The sequence below is a fragment of the Metopolophium dirhodum genome, chromosome 1 (genome assembly GCF_019925205.1).
Source record: "Metopolophium dirhodum isolate CAU chromosome 1, ASM1992520v1, whole genome shotgun sequence".
NCBI lineage: Eukaryota > Metazoa > Arthropoda > Insecta > Hemiptera > Aphididae > Metopolophium > Metopolophium dirhodum.
In genome coordinates this window covers 79,755,058-79,778,324 of record NC_083560.1, presented here as the reverse complement: position 1 = coordinate 79,778,324, position 23,267 = coordinate 79,755,058, and the positions used below count along the sequence as shown (strand labels likewise).

At 28.2% G+C, this 23,267-nt stretch overlaps 1 protein-coding gene across 2 annotated transcripts; it reads left to right on the top strand.

Moving 5' to 3' along the window:
• The first annotated feature begins 940 nt into the window (after positions 1 to 940).
• LOC132934365 (uncharacterized) lies at positions 941 to 21,273 on the top strand. Of its 2 annotated transcripts, none has more exons than XM_061000671.1 (3): positions 941 to 1,386; positions 4,770 to 4,997; positions 19,900 to 21,273. In XM_061000671.1, exons 1-3 carry the CDS (start codon positions 1,287 to 1,289, stop codon positions 20,013 to 20,015), a joined length of 444 nt encoding a protein of 147 aa, XP_060856654.1. In that variant the 5' UTR covers positions 941 to 1,286; the 3' UTR covers positions 20,016 to 21,273. The 2 variants fall into 2 exon arrangements, with proteins under 2 accessions (XP_060856654.1, XP_060856653.1); XM_061000670.1 differs by having other exon boundaries at positions 947 to 1,386; positions 19,894 to 21,273.
• The last annotated feature ends 1,994 nt before the right edge of the window (positions 21,274 to 23,267 follow it).

Here is a 23,267-nt window from a genome sequence, read left to right as displayed (position 1 = left end):
AACGGACGGACGGACACAACGGGGTTATACCTATAACTTATAAGGTGTTCTAAACTTATGTTTAGAAACCTAAAACTAAAAGAAAATGCTAATATAAACATTTGATGAATTATCTAAGGTCATTTGTTTTTAGTTGCATATACTAATAAAATAAAATAGATTTTGTCCAATACTGGTTTTGCGTTAAAACTACTGTTTTTCCTGGTTTGTCCCCCCCTCTAAAGTTCAAACTATATCCAATTTGCTACCACCATCGCCTTTAGAGTTAAAAATCAAAGCATTTGAACTGCCCCAAAAGGTGATTGTCACATCAACACATCATTGTAAAATCAATACATTGATCGCTCCACTCAGAATCCAAAATAGTGAATCGTATATGTGCGATTAGGTACCTATACGAGTATTATAATAGTATAATATATCTTATCAAAGTTGTACTTAAGACAATAAAAACCCAAAATACTCAAGTAGGTAGGAACCTCGTAACATTTTTTTTGTATACAAAATTGTATAAATATAGTGTGTACTTAAAATTTTTTTTCTTAAATATTTTTGAGTTAACTAATTTTTTTTAAACGTTGAAAAAACGACCATCGTTGTTATACTCAATTGAATTAATATGATAATAGTTATTTGGTAAATATTGGCTATTTAAGAGTAACAAATGCGGTTTGTAGCAAAAAAAATAACGGTGGTGTATTGTTACGTTTGGTTTTCAACGAATTTCCGTAATTTTATATTACTGGAGTTTTTTTTCTACCTGTTACATGGTGTGCTGAACTCAGCTGAACCGGAACACTGCATAAACCCCACTTGTCTATCAGTTCCGGAAACATTGCCACCGATATAGACAGAATGAAAGTGTTTCGTCTTAATTAAATCGGTCGCATAATATTATGTTAGTGGGAAAAAGCAGGATCTCTGAACGAAAACCGGTGACTTCCATTATCGCAGTGGTGGCAGTGTGTTGATTAACAGTGTCAGTTAAAGTGACCGTACAAGATACCTATAACAATATTATTAATTGCGAAGCGGCGGTCTAAGTCATTGCAATATTATAACATTTAATAAACATAAAAAGAGCACATACCTACGTAAATATCCGTTTGACTCGGTGAATTTATAGTTCTTTTTTTTTTTATCGTTTTTAAGATTTTTTGTTCCGTTACGTTTTTGCTGTTTAAAGACGAGTCGTACTCGACCAAATGTCGGTCTATTGTCATACGAGTAACTGTTGTTAATCTAAATTTTTGAACTCGTTGACTGCTGCAGGTTAGGTACTTATAATGGCGAACAATCGAAAATTGATAAAATTGTTATTGGTGGTCAATATTGTGTACATTTGTATCGGTTTTACATCGACGAGGTCGCCGAGTCTACATCAAAGTAAGAAAAAGTCATAGTATAATATCTATAATGTAATAATATAAAGTATAAACTATAGCCGATACCTATAACATTAAGTAACTGTTTTATTACATACTATTTAGCTCATCAATAAACAAATTAGGACTCAAAATACATTCTATATCGATTATACATATTATTAGAATTAAGTATGTGTAAGTATATTGATTTGTTAGTTATTATAATGATACATTAATTCAAAGGTATTCGTAATCCAATAAAGATTCAAATAATGTGATTAGATCAATGATTTGTGCTATTCATGTAGGTAATCGCGTGTTACATGTAGTATGGTACTGTAGTACCTACCTATATTACATTATTACCTATGATAATTGTTTTTCTAAATTAATTTTTTATAATTTTATCAAATTAGAGAGTCTGAGAATAATAGGTAAAAGGTACTTACTAAAAAATTACAATCATACGTTTTTTCATCACATTTGATTTGTGTTTGTATGGCAATAAACAAAGTAGCTTCGCAAAAATCAGTTGGAATAACAAGTTGTATTTAGCCCAAAAACATATTTATGTTAAAAAAATGTGTTATTATTATTTTATGATTTGATTAACGATCTGAAGATTTATTATTGATACATTGTATTTATATTAAAAACATCGTAATTCTAACAATAATACATGTTTATTTAATAAATAAATAGTTAAAACTTCAAATAAATACCTAATAACAATCGATAATAATAATAAAATCTTACAATAGGTAGCACTTTATTATTTTAAATTTAGGTGTCAATTAGCGCGTAATTGATAGTTTTAGAAAATTATTTGCTATTATAAAGTCTTTAATTCCCACACAGAATTTGGGAAATGATGAATTTGTGAATATTTTAATATGATTGAATAATGAATATTTGACTAATAATATTTTATAAATATTTTCTTCTCATTATAACAAAATATTGTACTATATGATTGCATAGAAATGTTGACTTAATAATTTTATAAAGATTTCGTAAAAATGTTTTTTGAAAATATATAATTAAAATGTTTTCAAAAATATGAACATCTTGGCCAAAGAATATAAATGAAACATTTCCTAATTATTCACGCACCTTTTTAAAATATTTCGACAACTATATTATTTTCCTGAAAATATTTTTACCATAGTAAGGAAATATTTTCATGCATTATGAGAACATAATATATTAAATCGTATTATAATTTACATAAAAGAAAATATCTAATAATTAATATGGTACCTAATACAACATTTAGAATCTAAAAGTTTTTTGAAAATGATTTTATTTAGATGGATTTATGTCTAAAACTAGAAAACATACAAGATACTATTAATAATTTGATACTATGGTGAAAGTTGTACGCATAATTTTTTGAACTGATTAATGTATATTTTCTTCTTAGGGTCATATTTTGAATAAATTATACTATCAACATTTTGGCAAACTTCCATACCCGTTATTAAAATCCAAATTAAAAGAACCTATTTGACCTCAATATAACTATACACAACAACTAAAAATATAACTCATAGCGTGTAGGTTTTTTAACACTTTTTATAAATTGTAGAACTAGGTCTAAAGCCTGGGTTATTTTAAGTTAGGTATTTAAAAAGGTAATAATATATCATAATATATTCAAATTGATATCAAACCTACACAAAAAAGAAGCATTTAAGTTTTAAATTAAATTAAATTAATATAATAATATTGAAAGCAATAGGTTAGGTTACTATTTCACCCATGTACATTTTTAGTAGAGTACAGTACTTAGATATTAGGTATGTCTTAAATAATAATATTCACCATATTAGAGAGTACCTATATAATACAATATTTGTGGTCCTTTTCAGTGCTTGTGGCTTATGTTACCTATCTGAAATTATCATTTAAAAGATAAAATAACATTAGATTTGGTACAAATAAAATGTCACAAAACGTCAAAACGTATAAAATATAACATAATCATGTAATAAAACAATAAACACGCATTTAAGTGAATATGATCATCTTTGAACATTTTTATATTTAATAAACGTTTTTATAAAAAGAAAGCTGTAACTAGTCAGCTATGAGCCCATTGTGTCAGTTTTTTAATAGACTAAATCAGGTCGTGACGCTGAGTAAATAAATCACTGAATAATTACATAAAATCAATCTTTGTTAAATGTACCATGAATGCAATATATATTGGTAATACTAGTATGTATTTATATACTAAGATGTCGAGTAATATCAATAGTAGGTATTGCTCAATAATAGTTACCTAAATCATTAATAAAATGCAAAACATTATGATATAATAATTGTGACTGTATAATAAACTATAAAGCCTTAAAAATATGGTTTAAGCTATTCGGTTGGATAATTATTTAATACAGATTGATAAATGGTATTAAAATTGATCATCCATTAATCAATTTATAATATTGTGCAAATCTATGATACAAAAATGAATAAATTATAAAATATTACGAGGAGTTAAATATGCAATTTAGCTAACATTCGTGTAAGTATTGAAAACAAATTATTGTATTTCAGGCAAACGATAAGTTTTTAAGTAGTTCCAAATTAATTATAAATTAGTTTTATCAATGTAATTATTATCTATTAGAATACTTTGAAAACATTCAAGCTACATCACTATAGAAAAAAAATGTTGGCTGTGTATTTATTATTTTTAAACATGTTAGGTATAGACAATACAGTTGTAAAATCGATTGAATTGGTACCTATATATTTTATTAAAGCTAACATCAAAAGCCATATTATACTAAACTACCTTATTACCTAGGTAAGTAATTAAGTGTAATTAAAAATAATTATCCAATAATAAAATATAAAGCATAATTTATTATGTTTTAAAAATGCTTGTGGATTGTATAGTTAATATTCTACTGAAATAATGTCAAATGTAATACCTACTACCTATAAAAACAATATACATTTCAAAATATTGAATGTATTAAATTAAGTTAAAACTTTTAATTATTAAAAAAAGACAAATTTTGTATTTTTATAAAATATAAAACGCATAATATAAAATCTATTGAATTATAAAATATTATAGGTACCTAACTTCAAAGTGAGTCATGACTCATAGGACCATATACAAATAAATAACAGTACATATTTTATTATATGGACAAATCGTTTTGATTGTTCATATGCCATTGGCTAGGTAGCTTAATACTAGTATATAATAAATGAAAAATGCAAAAATTCTATTTGAGTACCTAAACAATATTGTAATATTTGTGAATTAATTTTGACCAAGAGTTATGACCTTAAAATAGCTTGAACATAATTATAAAGTCTTATAATATCAAATAACTATTACTTTTATTATAATTAATATATTTCACTATGTTTAATTTTCGTCAGATAAAAAATTGGCGAACAAAGCAGAGGAAGTCCAATCGGTCGAAGCCGAAGCACCTGAAGTATCGGAAGCAGGAGAGAATAACGACGAACCGAACGACGTACCACCGGAAAACGGTAGATTAAACATGAAACGACGACCCAATGGCTGCCCGTATTGCGATTCTAGTGTGTACAGTTACTGCTCTGACAAATTATTGCACGACGCCTGTTGTTGCTTAGATCCGCACGGTAAGTAAACGAGTTCTTATACGACTTAACGAAAACGCCAAGGAGAAAACAATATTAACCTACTCGGAATATATTATAAGTATTGAACTATTCTTTTTAATAGGTACCTACTATTATAATACTATTTATAACCAAGTACCTATTAGGGCATTCGATCCCAACTGTGTTTTCCATCAAGATTAACCTATCTCGTGCCAATTGTACCGAATATCCTAGCAATTGGATAGAACTTTGGATATAGTGTAAACATAATTCGGGAATTCGTCTTAAAGTCTACACGAGAACGAGTTTTTTACTTTTTTGAAATTAAAGTGTTAAATACATAAACCGTTCAAAATGAGATTTTTAAATTTTGAATTTAAGAATTTTAAAATATTAATCACGTTGAAGTATAACAATTAATTAAAACGTGTAAGTCGTTTTCAAGTTAATTTTGTGACAAAGAATTCAAACATGTCTTCAGAAATTGTAACGGAAAATAATATATTTATACAGATCACTATTTACAATATTGGTAAAAGGTTGATACACTTACGAAAAATAATTAATAATATTTGTGACTAGCAAATTTTTAGACGTGTATGAGCTCTCGACTATTTTTTCACACACACTAATAAATAATAATGATCACGTCTTACAACGCGCACACTTAAACATAGGATATTGCCTATATTGAACTCCTTAAAAATGATCGGAATCGAATCCCCTTAATAATATGTACTATACTATATATTCGTACACTACGATAAATTACGTATTAATTGTTATTTATTATTAGTTATTACAATCGTAAATTCTATATTGTATAAAAAATGAAAATAAATAAAAATATACGCATAGAATACTTTATAATAATATTAATATTTAATATTACTAATACTACATTTTATTTCTTTTTTTTTTTTAATATTAATTAATTTCTTAATCCATGACTTGACTAGATTACATTATAATATAATAAGTAGATAACATTGTAACAATAACAAATATCAAACAATTTTATAACTGATATTAGTGATATTACTTACTTGTGTTTTTTTAAAAATCGAGGTTATAGATATAATATATACAAATTTTTAAATTGTTCTAGTCTTTTAGAAATACTATTAATTAAAATCTATTACGGTTCTAAAATTGGAACATGGAAAAATACAGTATTTAATTACCTTATTAAAAATGCATTTAAACTATTAATCTGAACTTTTTAAAATTTCTAACCTAGAGAATTAAATTATTGAAATGATATTAAACATTTACAGCGGACCATGGAATAATTTTTGTGAGTGGTACATCGATCCAAATCGATTGTCTTGTACTCCATCGCATGTGTAATATATACGAATAAAATATAGAACATATTATTATTATGCGTATAACATAAAGCTGGATACAAACTAATCATCCCGAACCGTTATTCTTGCTATTGGTAAAACGATGACAGATTTTCGAAAACCATTGCACCAACTGTCATTACGTTTTATCGTTTAATTGTATAGGTATTAGGTACTTATGTATACCTATGTACATATTTTATTATTTTCTTCTGTGTATCACATATTTTGTAATCCTATCCGTGTACAAAATAAAGATATATCAAGATATATTATCGTCAAGTATATATTGTACAATCAATACTCAATGATAATATCCAAGTAGGCTGTAGGCACATGTTAAAACGAGTATTATTTTATGGCATAATATTATCTATTTCGTGCACATTACACATTTTACACAACGCGTGTGGGTACAACTTGCATTATGCACTTGCATAATATACAAAGTATCTCGATATGTATATCGTATTGAAAAATGCTCGTTCAAAACAAAAACATGGTATTTAAAACTCAAACCTCGATTTTGGACAAACGATTTCTTTGAGTACACGTGACTGCAAAAAAAAATAGATAATCTGTACCGGTAACACGTGTACTCGTGTACAATATACGGCGGTAAAAATATATTATATGCTATTAAAATATGTTATAACATAATATTATCATCATTCTCCTTCTGCACGCGTGCCAATTATAATATGTAATAGTGGTTACTTACTTATAGTATATTTTTTTTTATAGAAAATTCGATATACGACTCATTACGAAATTATAAAACTCTCATGAAAACACAAAATAAATAATATATTAATCAAATAATAACCACACGCATTATTGCGTAGTTCTATTTCAGTACTTATGTATCTACTCGTTTGTCACCTCGAATAAGTTGTTTTTTTCATGAATTTTATAAATTTGAAGAATCTATTTAAAAGTTAACTAAGAGACATTATTATATAGAATAATTTATACTTCATGTAGTTTTATTGGAATTTGTATGATCATAACCTATTATTATCAAACCTTTTTAATTTACTATTTCAACTATTTTAAACAAAGAGAAAAGAAATTATTTTTTGTTCAAATACTTACACGAAAAAATAATCAATGAATCAGATTTAAAAAGCATAATGGACAAAAACTTATTTGTAAGGATAAAACTGATGATGGAGCTATACTAGGTACATTGTTCTATAAAATTAAATATTACGTATAATATGACAAATTTGAACACCAATCAGTGACGTATTTGGGGATTTTGCAATGGTTGGAGTGGAGGTGGGGTTGAAAAAAATCCCCAGCCACCTGCACTATTACAACTTTTGAACTACCTATCACGTCTTAAGAGGATGTCAGCACTCAGCGCAATATAAATTCTTTTCTCTCTCAGACCAACGTATTACATGGCTAAAACAATTTCACCTAAAATTGATTTTTTGTAATTTTTGAGTAATTGTACAGTAAAACCACCTATTACAAAAATTATAGATGATAACATTTGCGAGGGTATGATGTATGGGTTTTATATTATACTTTGTATATTTGACTATCAAAATAAAATTTTTTTTTGTAAATTTAAATTATTTTGACACAATATTTAGGCAAACCGATACGTTATACCCTCAAAAATATTATTCTCTATTGTTTTTTTATGGGTGATTTTACTCTAAGATTATTCAAATACGTAAAAAATCATTCTGTATAAATATATTATGTCACGTGTAGGCCAGAAATAGAAAACAAACAGTGACATCCTCTTAAATATGGACTTCAACTTCAATGAAGTAGGCAAGTGGGTACCGCTGTGCTGTATAGTGTATATTATGTGTCAAATCATTGTACCTATACGAAAAACTACTCTGAGCGAAGACTGTCTGTCATCCCATATTACTAAGTATTTTTATGATCTTATTGATATTAAAGTAATTTATTTAACTATTAGACACTGACATTAGAAATACGGTAAGTTGAATTAATTTTTGCCAAAATAATTACATGTGATATTGTGATCGTGTGTATCGTGTGTATCGTGTGTTACAATATAATAATATACTTACTTAAAAAGTTTCAAGCAACCCACTAATAATACTTTTTAATATTCTTCATACTATTTTTAATATAATTACTAGGAAATTTTGCTTTTGACCCCCAAAGAATTCCTCCCAAAGTACTTACTATATTCGCTTTCCTATAGTTTCCTACCAGAAAAGGTGCTGAAACAGAAAATCAAAGCATTTTACTGCCCCAAAAGATGACGACAGCACGAAAAAACACACTTCATTATAAAATCAATACATTTATCCAATATTTCATAATATTATCATTATTTCGATTATCTATCATAACTTATTATTGTAAATATCACATACATTATATTTATACCTATACTTAAACTATACAATTATAATAGAATATAATATACTCGTATATTTAAAGCCTTAAAGGTATTAGGACATTAATAGGTATTTATATAGGTATTAGGTATAAGGTATGTAGGTATACTAAATTGTATAGCTTAGGTTACGATATCAATAGGTATATTATTAATTGTGGACTGTGGTCACCCTGTAGAACTACGTCCAACTTTTCTTCTCTTTATCATGTAAAAATACAAAATCTAACAATATGGTTATGAAATATGAATTATTATGAGTACCTATCAATTGAGGTGTTAAAACCAGGTTAAGACCCTTCCCCGTAAATTCACCACTGCATCAAAGTTAAAAATATTCCTATCTTTGAACTTAACGAAGTAAATTTTTGTTTCTCTCTTACAATGTAAATATTTAAAATCGCTTTGGTAGTTTGGTACACCGCATTACCGCAATTCCGCATTGGTACAATATTGTATTTTTATTGTGTACCTAGATTCAGGAAGGCTGTTCGATCGCATGAAACTGTTTATTGTTTAACTATGTTAAGAACTAATGTTATGAATAGTACTGTTATGAACTAATCAATAATACTGTTATTTACTAATAAATAATTGATGATTTAACATTTTCATACGAAAGATGAAATGCATACGCGTATGTAATGAAATATTATAATATATTACATTTTGCTGAAACGATGACAACAACATTAATATGCACCGCTAGAGCCTACAAAATAGCTTCACAAAAATATTGTTTAATTTGAAAAAAAATGTTATTCAGAAACATGTTTAATATTATACTGATGAAATATAGAACAAAATTGGCCCATCAAGACATCCAAAAAAAAAAATTGTCCGTCATACGATAGCTCATCTGATCCCCCGAAATAATTGGTTTCTGTGTCTAAAATCCACTTCATAATATTATAATAAAATAAATAATAATGACGGTGTGTGTGGTAACCGTTCGGACAACCGAAACAACAATAACAACAACAAGTACGATGACGACGACGACGACGACACTTTTTCGGACCGTAGCGCTCGATACGCGCTCATAACAAAATTAAATATTATAATATTATAGCACCCACCATTTGGTGTAATAATAATATATTATTATATAAAACACGCGGGCTGTAGCGTCTCGTCTTCCGCGTCGTCTGTCCCCCATCGGCGTCGGTGGCGGCGGCGAACAGGAGATTTGGGTGCGAGCCGGGTCAAGGTTACGCGCACCGCCACGGCCACCGCCCCTTGACGCCGTCGGTCCCGTGTGCCTTCGTCGCGTCATCCCGACACGCGTCAAGACAAATGCCGTCGTGTAGGGTTCGGATTTCCCGCAGCACATTATCGCCCGTCTCGCAGTCATCAGGCGCGGCGGTGGCGGCGGGCAGAGGAGGATCGCGACGACGCACGTGTCCGGATCGACGGCGTTCTCGTGGAGGAGACGGACGACGGTTTTTACCAAACGGCCACCCGAAAAACCCGTTTGGCTCTTCGGCGACTTGTTCCGCGCGATCGGCGACGCCCAATCGTGTACATTAATTAATAACAATGCTTATGTTATGCTAAAATGTTAAATTGTTATTACGTCTTGACGTCGGACGCGCGAAATTTTCGCCGGCGGCCGTCGTCAGGTTTTGCGGGCTGGCGGTTCCGCGAAAAATCCCTCCACCCCCACCACGGCAAAACGGCTCACAGGCGCCACCGAAACGTGACGGTACTACACGTAGTGTTCGACAGTCGTTTTCGCATTTTTCTGCAACGAATTATTATTTTGCCGAACAACGCAAACGCTGTACAAAATATTTATTTTGATTTTTTTTTAAGAGTAAACGGAACTTAGCCCTTTGTATACAAATACAATTTTAGGTATGAGAGAGGTACTCGTACATTTATTTGTTTATTTTGCGAAATAAAAATTCCATTTACAGTATAGCATTAAGCATAATATGCAATATAATAGTTATACCTACAGACATACAGGACTACACTCCACAGGTTATACAAGTGCGGTACATAGGTACCCAACATAAAAATATTATACACAACCAAACTAGATATATATGATATATTATGTGCATAAAATAATACAATTTTTGGAAACTTTATACATTGCAATAATAAGACTTTATGTCATTGATATTGCAAGAAAATAAAACTAAATTAGTAAAATTACCAACAGACATAAGTGTGTTTAAATTAGTCATTATTTCGTGTATTAGTATTTTTTGTAGTATTAATTGTAAAATTTAGTTTTTCGTTTTAGTTAGTAATAATTTTGCTATCTAATAACTTATACAAAAAAAAATTAAATTAAGCTATTTTTTGCTGTTTTTAATGTGACCATAATAAAAAATCTCAAAACTACATGATAACCAAAATGTGTTAGTTTTTAAATTCTAAATTTAAATGATAGAAAATGTAAGTAAATATGTTATATTGATTCTAATATTTGCAGGTTAATTAGTATTGAGGAATTGTGACCAAATAAGAGCAACATATTCATGTTGAGACCGTATAAGTGAAAAGTATATATTATTTTAATGCAAGACAATTATTTAAGTCAGAACAACATAGTTTAATAAAACCAAATATTGATGGTATTTTGTTTTTAATTTTTTTTTTTTTTTTTAATTGGTCATTAAGCCCGGCAACTATGGCCATTAGCTGTTTGTTTGTTTATTTGTAGGGGATGATACTGTTGGTTGGTAAACACGTGTGTGTAGTTTTTGGCAGATTTTCAAGTGGGCACCCGTAGGTATCTGCCATGCCTGGGTGGGGGACTTGTTCTCAGGACACTGTGACTTGTCCGAAGATTATGCCGCCCATGGCCGAGGAATCGAACTCGGGTCGACTGCGTCGCAGCCGAAGCCTTAGTCCGCTCGGCCACTCCGTCCCCCTTTGTTTTTAATTGTATTAACATAATATAATACCTATTATATTAAAATTTAATTCAGTATCGAAAACAAATCTAAATCATTTGAAAAATGATACATAGGTATAAAAAAAAATTATACCATGTACTTCATTAGTAGGTTTATAATAAATAATAATATAACTTTAATATAACATATTATTATAACAATATTTAGTTAATATTATATACACAGTGCAATTTTACAATACAATTTAAAAAGTGACGGAAGGGTCAACATCGGCAACGGACGATAGCCTAATAGGTTAATTTTCCATATAGTTTGTGATGGATAGTGAATTGAAAAATTGAATACAATAATATATTACCGCTGAGGAATTTTACAATTTATTAAAGGACTACAATGGAAGTATAGGTGAATCGGTATTACCAGTTAAGTGATTATTATTTATTTAAGAAGTAAGAATTTGAGAGACAGTGCACGTTTGCGTTCAGCCAGGGATCTCAAACCAAGTCATGTATAATATATTATGTATATTGCATAATATTAATTATATTAATTATTATGTTAGGTCACTCTAATAATTCCGGGTTTACCCTAACATGTAGAAATTCGCAGGTTTTTTTTCAATTGAATTCGTCGGTGTATAAAATTATAAAAATAATATTACGATCGAATAAAGTAAAATATTGCCCTCTGCTGAGTCGTGTTCACAGCTACGCCAGGGTCGTCTTCAGGTCAATTCCATATGGGGGGGGGGGGGGGGCATTTTAGTCTTGAATACCGCTTTGCTAAACAAAAACCTAACATCTATATGCTTTTATAATCTATGTTCTATATGTTTGATGTTTGTATTAACGGTCTATATAGTGTACAAACAATTAACAAAATGTATTTATCTATTGGCAAAAACAGAACATCTCACGACTTACCCCCCTCCCAGGGACGCCCCTGACCTACGCCGTCTGTCGTGTCGTGTCCTATAAAGTGGAAAACGGCCCAATATGTTAAATTTCCTGGTAGATCGTAGTTATATTGCGAATGATACCACCTGATTACAACGGCCAATCAGAACACAATTAAAAGTACACGACACGACATATAGCATAGCCCGCGATCCCATATTGCGCCTGGACTCTGGAATACGTAGGTAGGTATATGGTACATCGTGCACCGCTTGCAATAATAATATATTATACCTACCACCGTGTAACTAACTGCTATTGCATGCGTAGTATTATAACGGTTCTCACGGCCAATGATCGACACGATAACAATAATAATATTGTCGTCAGCACTCGGAGGCGATAAACAGTGTCTTCCGGACAAACGAAGTTACGCACTTGTTCAAGTACCTACCTATACAGCTATACCCACATTATATTATTTAATATATATATATATATATATTGACGATTGACATATTGTATAATATTATATAATATAAGTACCTATATATATTGACATATTGTATAATATTATATAATATAAGTATATATATTGACATATTGTATAATATTATATTTACATCCGTATTGCGTGTATGAAATTTATCAAAACAATCATAATTTATGCACCCTAAGGGTGAAGAGTATAATATTATTATTATAATCGTTCTCATATTATCATAAATCTAATGTGCAGTTTTTTATACGTACCGAAACTATACCAAAGCTGAATTTCGATGAAATTGTTTTGAATGGGCTGTCTACCTATTCAAAAGGAAATGCTACAATAGTTTGATCATATATTATAATAATGCATAGACTCTACTATAGCCCTATAGATATTTAAATTTCTTGAATGATATGAACATGTTAATTTGGCTCCACGAGTGGGATGTCTGATTCTAGAATGTTAATATTATGTTATCACGCATTTGAAACCTGTTGTTGTTGTACTATTTAACCGCGGTATAAGTGCTATTGCGTCTACCCCAAACACCACCGTGGTACTGCCACAGTTTAACTATTGAAAATTGGAATAATTAAGGGAGATGACTATAATAATAAATGGTGATTAATCATACTTTGGAACTTTATTAATTTTGTTATAATAAAACCGAATACTGAAATATGTTTACACAGAGTTGGTTTAGCTACTATAGTTGGTGCCTCATACATTTAGCATACTGATGCCGAGGTTTTATTTTAGGTTTACCAAATAAATAAAATAAATATCTTATTGACATTTATAAAAAAAAGGTGGGTGCTGTACAGTAGGTTACAAGTGGGTCACTGTAATGGATGGTGTTAAATTTGAATTCAATGATATAATATTATTGTATAAGAAAAACGATTCTGAGCGAAAACGGTCAGTCAGCCTATGATATTACCAAGTATATTTGATGATATTATTGTAAATAAAGTAATTTATATATAACTATTTACGTGGAGCCTTGTTTTCAAATTTCAATCTTTAGCTATAAAAGTTGAACATTTTATAAATTTTTAACTAAAAAGGTGGATAAGTGGACGTCGCTCTGCTGTACGGTAGGTTACAAGTGGGTCACTGTAATGGATGGTGTTAAATTTGAATTCAATGATATAATATCATTGTATAAGAAAAACGATTCTGAGCGAAAACGGTCAGTCAGCCTATGATTTTACCAAGTATATTTGATGATATTATTGTGAATAAAGTAATTTATATATAACCTATTTACGTGGAGCCTTGGTATAAATTTTCAATCCTTAGCCATAAAAGTTAAAAATTTATAAATTTTTAACTACAAAATAATTAATAAATTATAAATTAGATAAATGTTGTCAAAATTTGAACTTTAAATGCTTATAAAAAAAAATTGTGCCTATGTATTTTTAATATTTTTCAACTGCTATTAGAACGATATATCAGGAGCCTTATATTAAATTTTCACGCTTTTTTACCCAACAAATAAAAATTTATTGATATTTATAGAAAAAAAACTAAAAAAATTGAAAACTGACAATGTCCGTAAACAGCTCAAAAAGAGTCAAAATATTTTCAACATTTTATGGTGTATAGAAAATGCTAATATAAACATTCAGTGAAATTTTCAAGTATCTACAGTCATTCGTTTTTTAATTACAATAAAATAAGAAAATTGTTACATGAGAAATCGAGTAAATATCAAATGTTGTAAAAATATAAATTTCAGACGCTCATAAAAATTTAATTTAAGTTTCTTCTAGACATTTTTTTTTTGATAAAGGTAGACAAACTTATGAGTAATCTTATATTACATTTTCAAATCTTAGATTTAAAAAGAAAAATTTTTATGAATTCTCATCAAAATAATTTGCTATTTTTCGTGATTTTTCCGTATTTTGTCAAAATTTGAACTTTAAATGCTTATAATTAAAAACTGTGACTAAGGATTTTTATTTTTTTTCATCTGCCTTTGAAACAATAACCTAGGAGCCTTCTATTAAATTTTCAAGCTTTTTTACTCAACAGATAAAATTTTATTGATATTTATAGAAAAAAAAACTAAAAAAATTGAAAACTGACAATGGCCGTAAACAGCTCAAAAAGAGTCAAAATATTTTGTAAATTTTATGGTGTATAGGAAATGCTAATATAAACATTCAGTCAAAATTTCATGTCCCTACGGTCATTTGTTTTAGAGTTACACCAAAAACCAAAATCGATTTTCTCGAAAACAGATTTTGCGTAAAAATTCCCGTTTTTCCTTAATTTTTCTTCTGTTTTTCACGTCGCTTGTGAAAACTACTGGGAAATTTTTACTTTTGACCCCCCAAAGTACCAACTAGATTCACTTTCCTATCAGAAAAGTTACTATTGAAGAAAATCCAAGCACTTTTACTGTCCTAAAAGGTGATGACAGACACAAAAATTAAAAAAAAAATTAAAAAAAATTAAAAAAAAACACACATCATTGTAGAATCAATACATTCATCGCTTCGCTCAGAATCTAAAAAATACATCCTACTACTGTTACCAACTAATCGAGTATATTGTCGGAGTATTACGTCTCAACGAAATAATAACGTAGATAATAGATATCATACCATATTAGCATGCATAGTGGTTTGGAAATAAAATTAAGTTCGCGGGAACCCACACAGCATACAGATATTTCCCAACTATGGTAATAGTATTTTCAGAAAAATAATATAGTTGTCAAAATATTTAAAAATATGTTGCGTAAATAATTATGAAGTATGTAAGTTATATTCTTTGGCGAAGAAGTTCATATTTTTGAAAATATTTTATAAAAAAACATTTTAATCATATATTTTCAAAATTACATTTTTACTGAAACTTAATAAAAATATTAAGTCAACATTTTTATGAAATCATTAGTACAATATTTTGTCATAATGAGAAGAAAATATTTGTAAAATATTATTAGTCAAATATTTATTATTATTCAAGATTTAAAATATTCACAAAATATTATCATTTCCCAAATGTTGTGTGGGAAGTAAAGTGTTTATAAGTTATAACGCATCGGTCGCATCGTATACTTATGTAATATTATATTTTAACATTAATAATAATATAATGTCCCCCGAGCACAGGTCAACGGAATTCGGAAAATGACGTTAAGCATAATATGTAACGTCGTGAAGTGTGGTAACACGTAGGTACAACGCAGTTACCAGTCCGGTATAGATCGTTTATATTGTGCATATCGTATGTGTAGGCATTATACATTATATTATTTACCTAACAGATTGTGGACTCCAACGACGTGTGCATCTATATAAGTATAGATGTCGAGATATCTCCCGAAAACGTAATCGGAGTTGTCTCCCTGCTATTTACTTGGTAGAAGCAATATTATGTACCTAAGTATATACGCGTGTCCCGACGTACATAATACTTGTACGTGATGTTAGTCGTTTAAGTGCACACTTAGTATAATAAAAAAAACTTGTGGACATAACTGATATTTTTGCGGCAATCTGCCACGACAGACTAGCGCGGTCACGCGAATCGTACCTATAGATTACCTACGACTGACGTATATACCGAGTGATTCTTTTGACAACTAAACATAATATTTAACAGTTGTCTTATAAATTATAAAATCAAAAAGTATTTATTGATTTTATTTATTGATAATATATACGCCCTGACGGGCTCGGTATAGTACAAATAATGATACAATTATACTTGTTAACTATACCTATTGACGTTTTTTTTTTTACAATTTTTATTTATTTTAATGACAACATATATTTTTATTTTTTTATTTCCTATTCATGCAAAATATAGATCATTTTTCTGAGAAATTTGAAGTGTACAAATTGATTTGAATGAGTACCTACTTATAATAAGATATAACTTATAAGTAAGTTTTTAAGATGTAAATCAACTGAATGAGTGAAGGGGTAACCCGCCAAATCGTCGTATATTACTCAGCGCTTCTAAATTTTAATAACTAATTCAAAATTCGATTTTCATAGGTAAAAATTTCCAGTGAAAAATTCTGGCTCAGAATATGATATTATACATGTATATTCAAAAAAGTAAAAACTTAAAAAATTAGAACGATTTATATTGTAATAATTCAGTTTTAAATAATGCTGTATACTATAAATTATGTAAAAAAAAATATTTTTCAAAAACGTTATTAAGTTATTACATTATTTACACATACCTACTTTAGATACTACGAGTGTTTACCGTTAAAACTTAAAATAATCACTCTATGTTAATACGGTTCTGGTGAAAATGGCACGTCGAGACGGCTGCTCCTCGAAGGTTGTCGCTCTATACGATTATCTATACTATTATCTGTTGTACATTTTGACCGAAAGTCCAAATGATTATTTGAACGTGTTCCGGTAACAGGTGGCCTATACTATATAGAATTCGATTTAAATAATTTTTTATAATTACAAACGCATATTACAATACATCGGGTGTGTATATTGTGCCATAACTTGCATTGTCCACCATTATACACTGCAATCTTCATATGTATCTATGCATCTATAATCTATACACACTGTAGAATAACTTTATATTATATTATTTATCTTCAATCATAGCTGTGAAGCTGAAATATACGATGACTCAAGCTCATTGTTATGCGTTATACATTTTTTCTTACGGTTTAATAATATTATTATGGTGTAGGCATATTATAAGAGCTGCTTAAAAATTAAAATATACACATTGGAATGGCTGTGACGAAAACATATTTATCTCGTACTCTAGAAAATAAAACGTGTAAAACAGTTACATTCTAAGAACGTTCTTTCCTAAAAAAATCAGTACATTTTTTTATTATATTGAATCAAATTTTATTGGTTATAAAAAAATGATTTTAAACCTAAAACGATATGTATAGGTATAGTATTGCTTATTAGTATAGGTATATAAGATATAAGGGATTGAGGTGTCAATGTATTATGCGTATTCCTTCACCCGGTTTATCCTGTTATAGATATACATTTTTAATATATAATTAAAATATATTTCTAATGTTATTATATAATAAACTAATAACTAATAATTATATTTTGAACAAAGAAACAAAGGTTGATAGTTGATACATAATAATATTATGGAAACTAAAAATATAATTTTCATTGTAGAAAATAAATGTTATTAATTGAAATATATTTAAGTTTGTTAATTATTATTTTTAGTGGTATGATTAATATTATAACAATAAATTTAAATTTGAAATAGGTAGCTATACATAATATAATACGTCAATAAAATCAAAAAATGTGATTTTTGAATTTGAACTTGAAAAAATAATCTGTTTATCTAATTAAATGTATGACAAGAACTTTAAATAAGATAGGTATTTTACAATTAAAAATATCTTGTTAATACTGACCTGAGAATAGTCGTTTGGTACAGAAGTCAATTTTGGAATATTGTCCAGGTCAGTTAAGAAATGACGTCATTGGACTTATGACACGTGCCAATGTCAAACTATATTATAGACAATCAAGGTGACTTTAGTCTTAAAGAACTAACTACCAAAAACGAAATTTGCAATTAATTAACTTAGCAATTTTTCATTTTTAACATTTCTACTGTATACATATCATATACTATTATACATTTATCATTACAACACTTACTACATTTATCACATTTCTTAATGTCCATACAATTTTTTTTTATAAGTTCAAAAGCAATATTATGATTCTTTTTAAACTGTTAGTTGAATGTGTATCATTTTATTATGAAGACTTATATGTTTTAAACTTTCCTAAATTATTATTTGTTTTTTTTTCCAATGGAATTGTTAGACAAAGGTTAAGTAAACTACAAACAAACATAATTACAATTAAACCTAGTTTGATTTGAAAAAAAAACTGTTGGTCTGAAAATTAAATATTACACATCAATATATATATAAATGTATGTGTGTGTATGTGTGTGACGTTTATGCATTCATAAACGGCTGGACCGGATGAAATTTGGTACAGAGATAGATTAGACCTCTGGGAAGAAGATAGGCAATTTTAAAAGGGTAACTTAGAGGTCCAACACGGGGAGGTGCTCAAACAGGGATTTTGAGATTTACAACGGAAATTTTTGTTTGTAAATGGTTGCTATTGGTTTTAATAATAATAATTATTATTAAAGCGATGGTGCAGTGTCACTTCTATGTATTTTAGTACAGAATGTCTAAAATTCGAACCATGGTTTCGGTGGACCAATTTTTTGAATTGTTTTTTTCTTATTTTTTCTTATTTTCTTCTTTATTTATGCATGCGAATGTTTGGTTTTTTTTTTTTTATTCATCGGATTTTAGTACGGTTAGGTTAGGTTAGGATTTTGTATTAATCCGATTTTGGTTGAATTAAGTAAAAACGACAAACTTGGTATAACTTTGATACTTTAGTGTTAAATTATACACTTGCGTACAAACCATACAACTATACAAGGTTCACGATATACCATAGATAGATTGCCTAGCTGATAATATATTGCTGCGATTCTGCGAATCTCACTGACAACGCCGATCGAGGTTAAATTAAAATATAATATAATTTACACTTAAAAAGACATTGCTTCCACGGCGTGTTTTACCCAAAAAGAGTTAAATAATCAACATTTTTTTCCCGGGCAACACCGGGTTATTCAACTATTTGTAATAAAAATGAATGCCCAAAATAATAAATCCACAGTATTTAATTACATTGTTTGGCATTGGCAAGATGTAACTATTTTATTTTGTATACCTACTTGAAGACTGAAAATCGAAATAGATTGTATTTCTTAATATTTACTACCTAGAAATAATTGTAGACCTGTTTGATTAAAAATTATTAAATTATTAAATGTATTAAATTAAATATATATTATATATTTATTTTTTTCAGACACAGATTTACCAAATGAATGTCAATTCGCGGATTGTAGTTTTCTTCACTCAAATACTTGCCGAGAACATCGTCTGATTACTGCTTGTTGTTGTAATCAGTTCCTCGCACATAAGAAGTAAACTTACTGCAACTATAAATTATTTCAGCTTTATGTTATTTCATCGAACCTATATCAATCAACAAACAGACCAACCTTGTACGATTAAAATTTTTAAATGTTTGAAAAATAGTATAAATTAAAACTACATTGATGTTAAGACTTAAGAACCAATAGTCCTTATACCTACCTATTTTATATTTTCAATATTAATAATTGTACATTTTTATAGATCTTATAGCTTATAATTGATTATTATCATGATTAATAACTTACTATATTCATAAATTATAATGTTTAAATGAGTTTATTTTTTATATAGTTACTTTATTGTATTTTTTTTTAGACTATAGTTGATTCGATGTTTTTCCGATGTTTTTAATGTTTAAATTTTAAAATGTCATTGTTATGTAAAATGGTAGCTGTTGGCGTCAGATGTAGGCCATACAGGACATTTTTTCCACCAAAAAAATTCAAACTTTCTATTTTTCACCCCATGGCACCATTTATAGATATTATACTATTGTGCAATGTGCATTAGTAAACGCCGTTTTTACACACTATTCTACTTTTTATCCGAAAATTAGTTAATAATTCTCAAGAACTCTTTTAAATTATTTAATTTTTATTTAAAGTTTATACTTATTTTATATTGCCTATGATAAATATGGTAGTATAGTTGTTAAAAGGAAACGATTTGTGTCAGTACATTGGTTGAATGATTATTATATAATAATTTTTTTACATTTTTAAGTAAATATTGGGATGTGGGGAGATCACCCCTGCACGGGTTACATTTCATGTAATATCAGGGGTGGGCGTCTACAACCCCCCGCAACATTTTAGCCCTAGCAGCGCCACTGACAACCGTACTACTATATTATATTATATATATTTTAGCACATATTTATTATTATTTCAGATACTAAATGGTATAGCACATTTTAATTATTATTCAGGTATTGAATAGCGTAGCACATTAAATAGGTAATATGTTTTATTTAATGTACCTATATCATGTTTGACAAATAAATTAGTAATTGTTTAACCATCATCAGCTTTATTTGAAATCAAATTAAATAATACGCATTAATCCCGCACTATAGCCGACGTAACGTCTGTATACATTACTGTACTTTAGCAACTAAAGAATTCACTATAGAAAAAATTGTTTCTGTTTTTTTTTTTTATTATTATTTTGTTATTTATTATTATTCAATATTTTTCTATTTACATTTGTATTTTTTAGTTGAAAAGAATAAACAATGAATTTTATATTATGTATAATTCAAATTTATTTTATTAATATTACCTATATAGTTTTACATACCTATTGGCGTTTTAAGTACCTACCTAACAGGATTTTTTTTTAATATTATCATAAATGATTAGGTGTTATGTTAATTTATAACTTAAGGCAAAAAAAATATACACATGGATGTAAATAATCATTTATTTGCGTAAATTAAATTCAAGAAATTGATTTTAGTGTTTAATATTTCATTAATTATAGTTATCCTTATCACTTATCAGATTAATACCTAATAATATATTTGGTTATTGGGGTTTTTTTACACAGGAATATAAATAAAAATTTTAATAAGGTATTTAACATTAAATAAGTATAATATCTGTAGGTAGATAAAAATCCTATAGATTCTAGGACCATATTGTAATATATAACCTAATTTTGATACTCGTTTGAAGGCTGCAATAATTTACAATCGATGCTTAAAACAATATTTTTTACTTTTATATACAGCTGTTATATACATTAATACTATTGTTTATTCTATAACTTCTGCATCTACAAACTATAGTAACATTATAAGTAAAAACAGTGCTACGATTTATACCAATATGTGTTGCACTGTTGCTGCATTTCTATTTGGAGACGTTTTAAAGTAGATATTCACATACCTACCTAAAAAATAATAAATTAAAACAGATAATTAGTAGAATCATTACTGATATAGGTACATAATACATCATTTTAATACATAATTTATTTTGAAACTTTTTTGTTTGTTTGTAAATTTTGTTTTATTGTTCAACAACCGTTTATTCTCTAAATATATTTAAAGTTTTTATAATTATAATTTATAATCTTATCATACGTAGTTTATGAATCATTTGTGTTGTTAGTTGATTATAGTGTTATTCTTCATGAAATATTTTTTTTAAGACGGAGACTTTATACTTAGGACTTAGGTCTTTATGACTTAAGTATCATAAAACTAGTACACTACGTCAGTACGTCACTATACCTTGTATAAAATAACAAACATAATTAATGAGTTTAGAGATGTGAGTTGTGAATTAGTTTGTAGTCCTCAGAGAACGCGGAAAAATATTAAATTTTATTTATAAAAGAATGACCATAATCCTATTATAACCATTATCAGATTAAGATATCAGTGTTTCACTGTTCTGGTAGTCACAGTTGGCAATATAAAATATGCGTTTCAAATAATTACATAGTACATGTAATATATGTAACGCATATTATGATCGTTAATTCTTATTAATTGAAATAAAAGGATCTAGGTAACAGAATAGTACCTAATAAATAATAATATTAATAATTTATGATTGATTGATATAATACTTATACACAACTGTATGCATTCTTCATTAATTTGAGAAATGAAATGTTAGAGTCGTCTAGACACATAATTTGCTTGTAATGATATTCATAAACCACTGTACAAAACAAATTAAAACTAGTGTAGACACGTGTTTGATTCCTAGAAATAATAATATACATTTATCTATCATATTATGATAGTCTATAATTAGTGAAAACATTTTATAAGTGTACATAGTTAAAGTAAATATTGAATGAATATTACATTACCATAAATCCTTAAAAATGTTAATTAATACAGGCACAACAATAAGTAGAGTGGTTTAGGGTATGTTATAACGTCAAGACATTATAATAGTCTTAAGAAAAAATATTAATTTGAATCAGCTCCCTTTTTAAAACAACGGACGGAGAAGAATATATATAATATTTATTTACCTATCTATACATTACATTAATACTCAATGAAATAGTATAATTGAGTATATAATAGTAGATTAAAAATAGTAGAGTACCTACAGGGAAAAAACAAGTAAAGTAATTTTTTTTCATTCCGAGGGATAAGTGTTTTTAATTTCTAAACTACCTATGCTTGTATTCTTTGTACGCCTAAACTTTTAGCGGTCATATCTCTCGAATAATCTGCTTTTTCGCTGGTTCGACCGCTTAGAAGATAGAATACGTCAA

Bases quoted from the DNA above. Each gene is read 5' to 3' on its own strand.
- LOC132934365 (XM_061000670.1), top strand. From the start codon at position 1,287: ATGGCGAACAATCGAAAATTGATAAAATTGTTATTGGTGGTCAATATT. The intron at 1,387-4,769 runs GTAAGAAAAAGT...AATTTTCGTCAG, and splicing joins GTCGCCGAGTCTACATCAAA to ATAAAAAATTGGCGAACAAA. The intron at 4,998-19,893 runs GTAAGTAAACGA...TATTTTTTTCAG, and splicing joins TTGTTGCTTAGATCCGCACG to ACACAGATTTACCAAATGAA.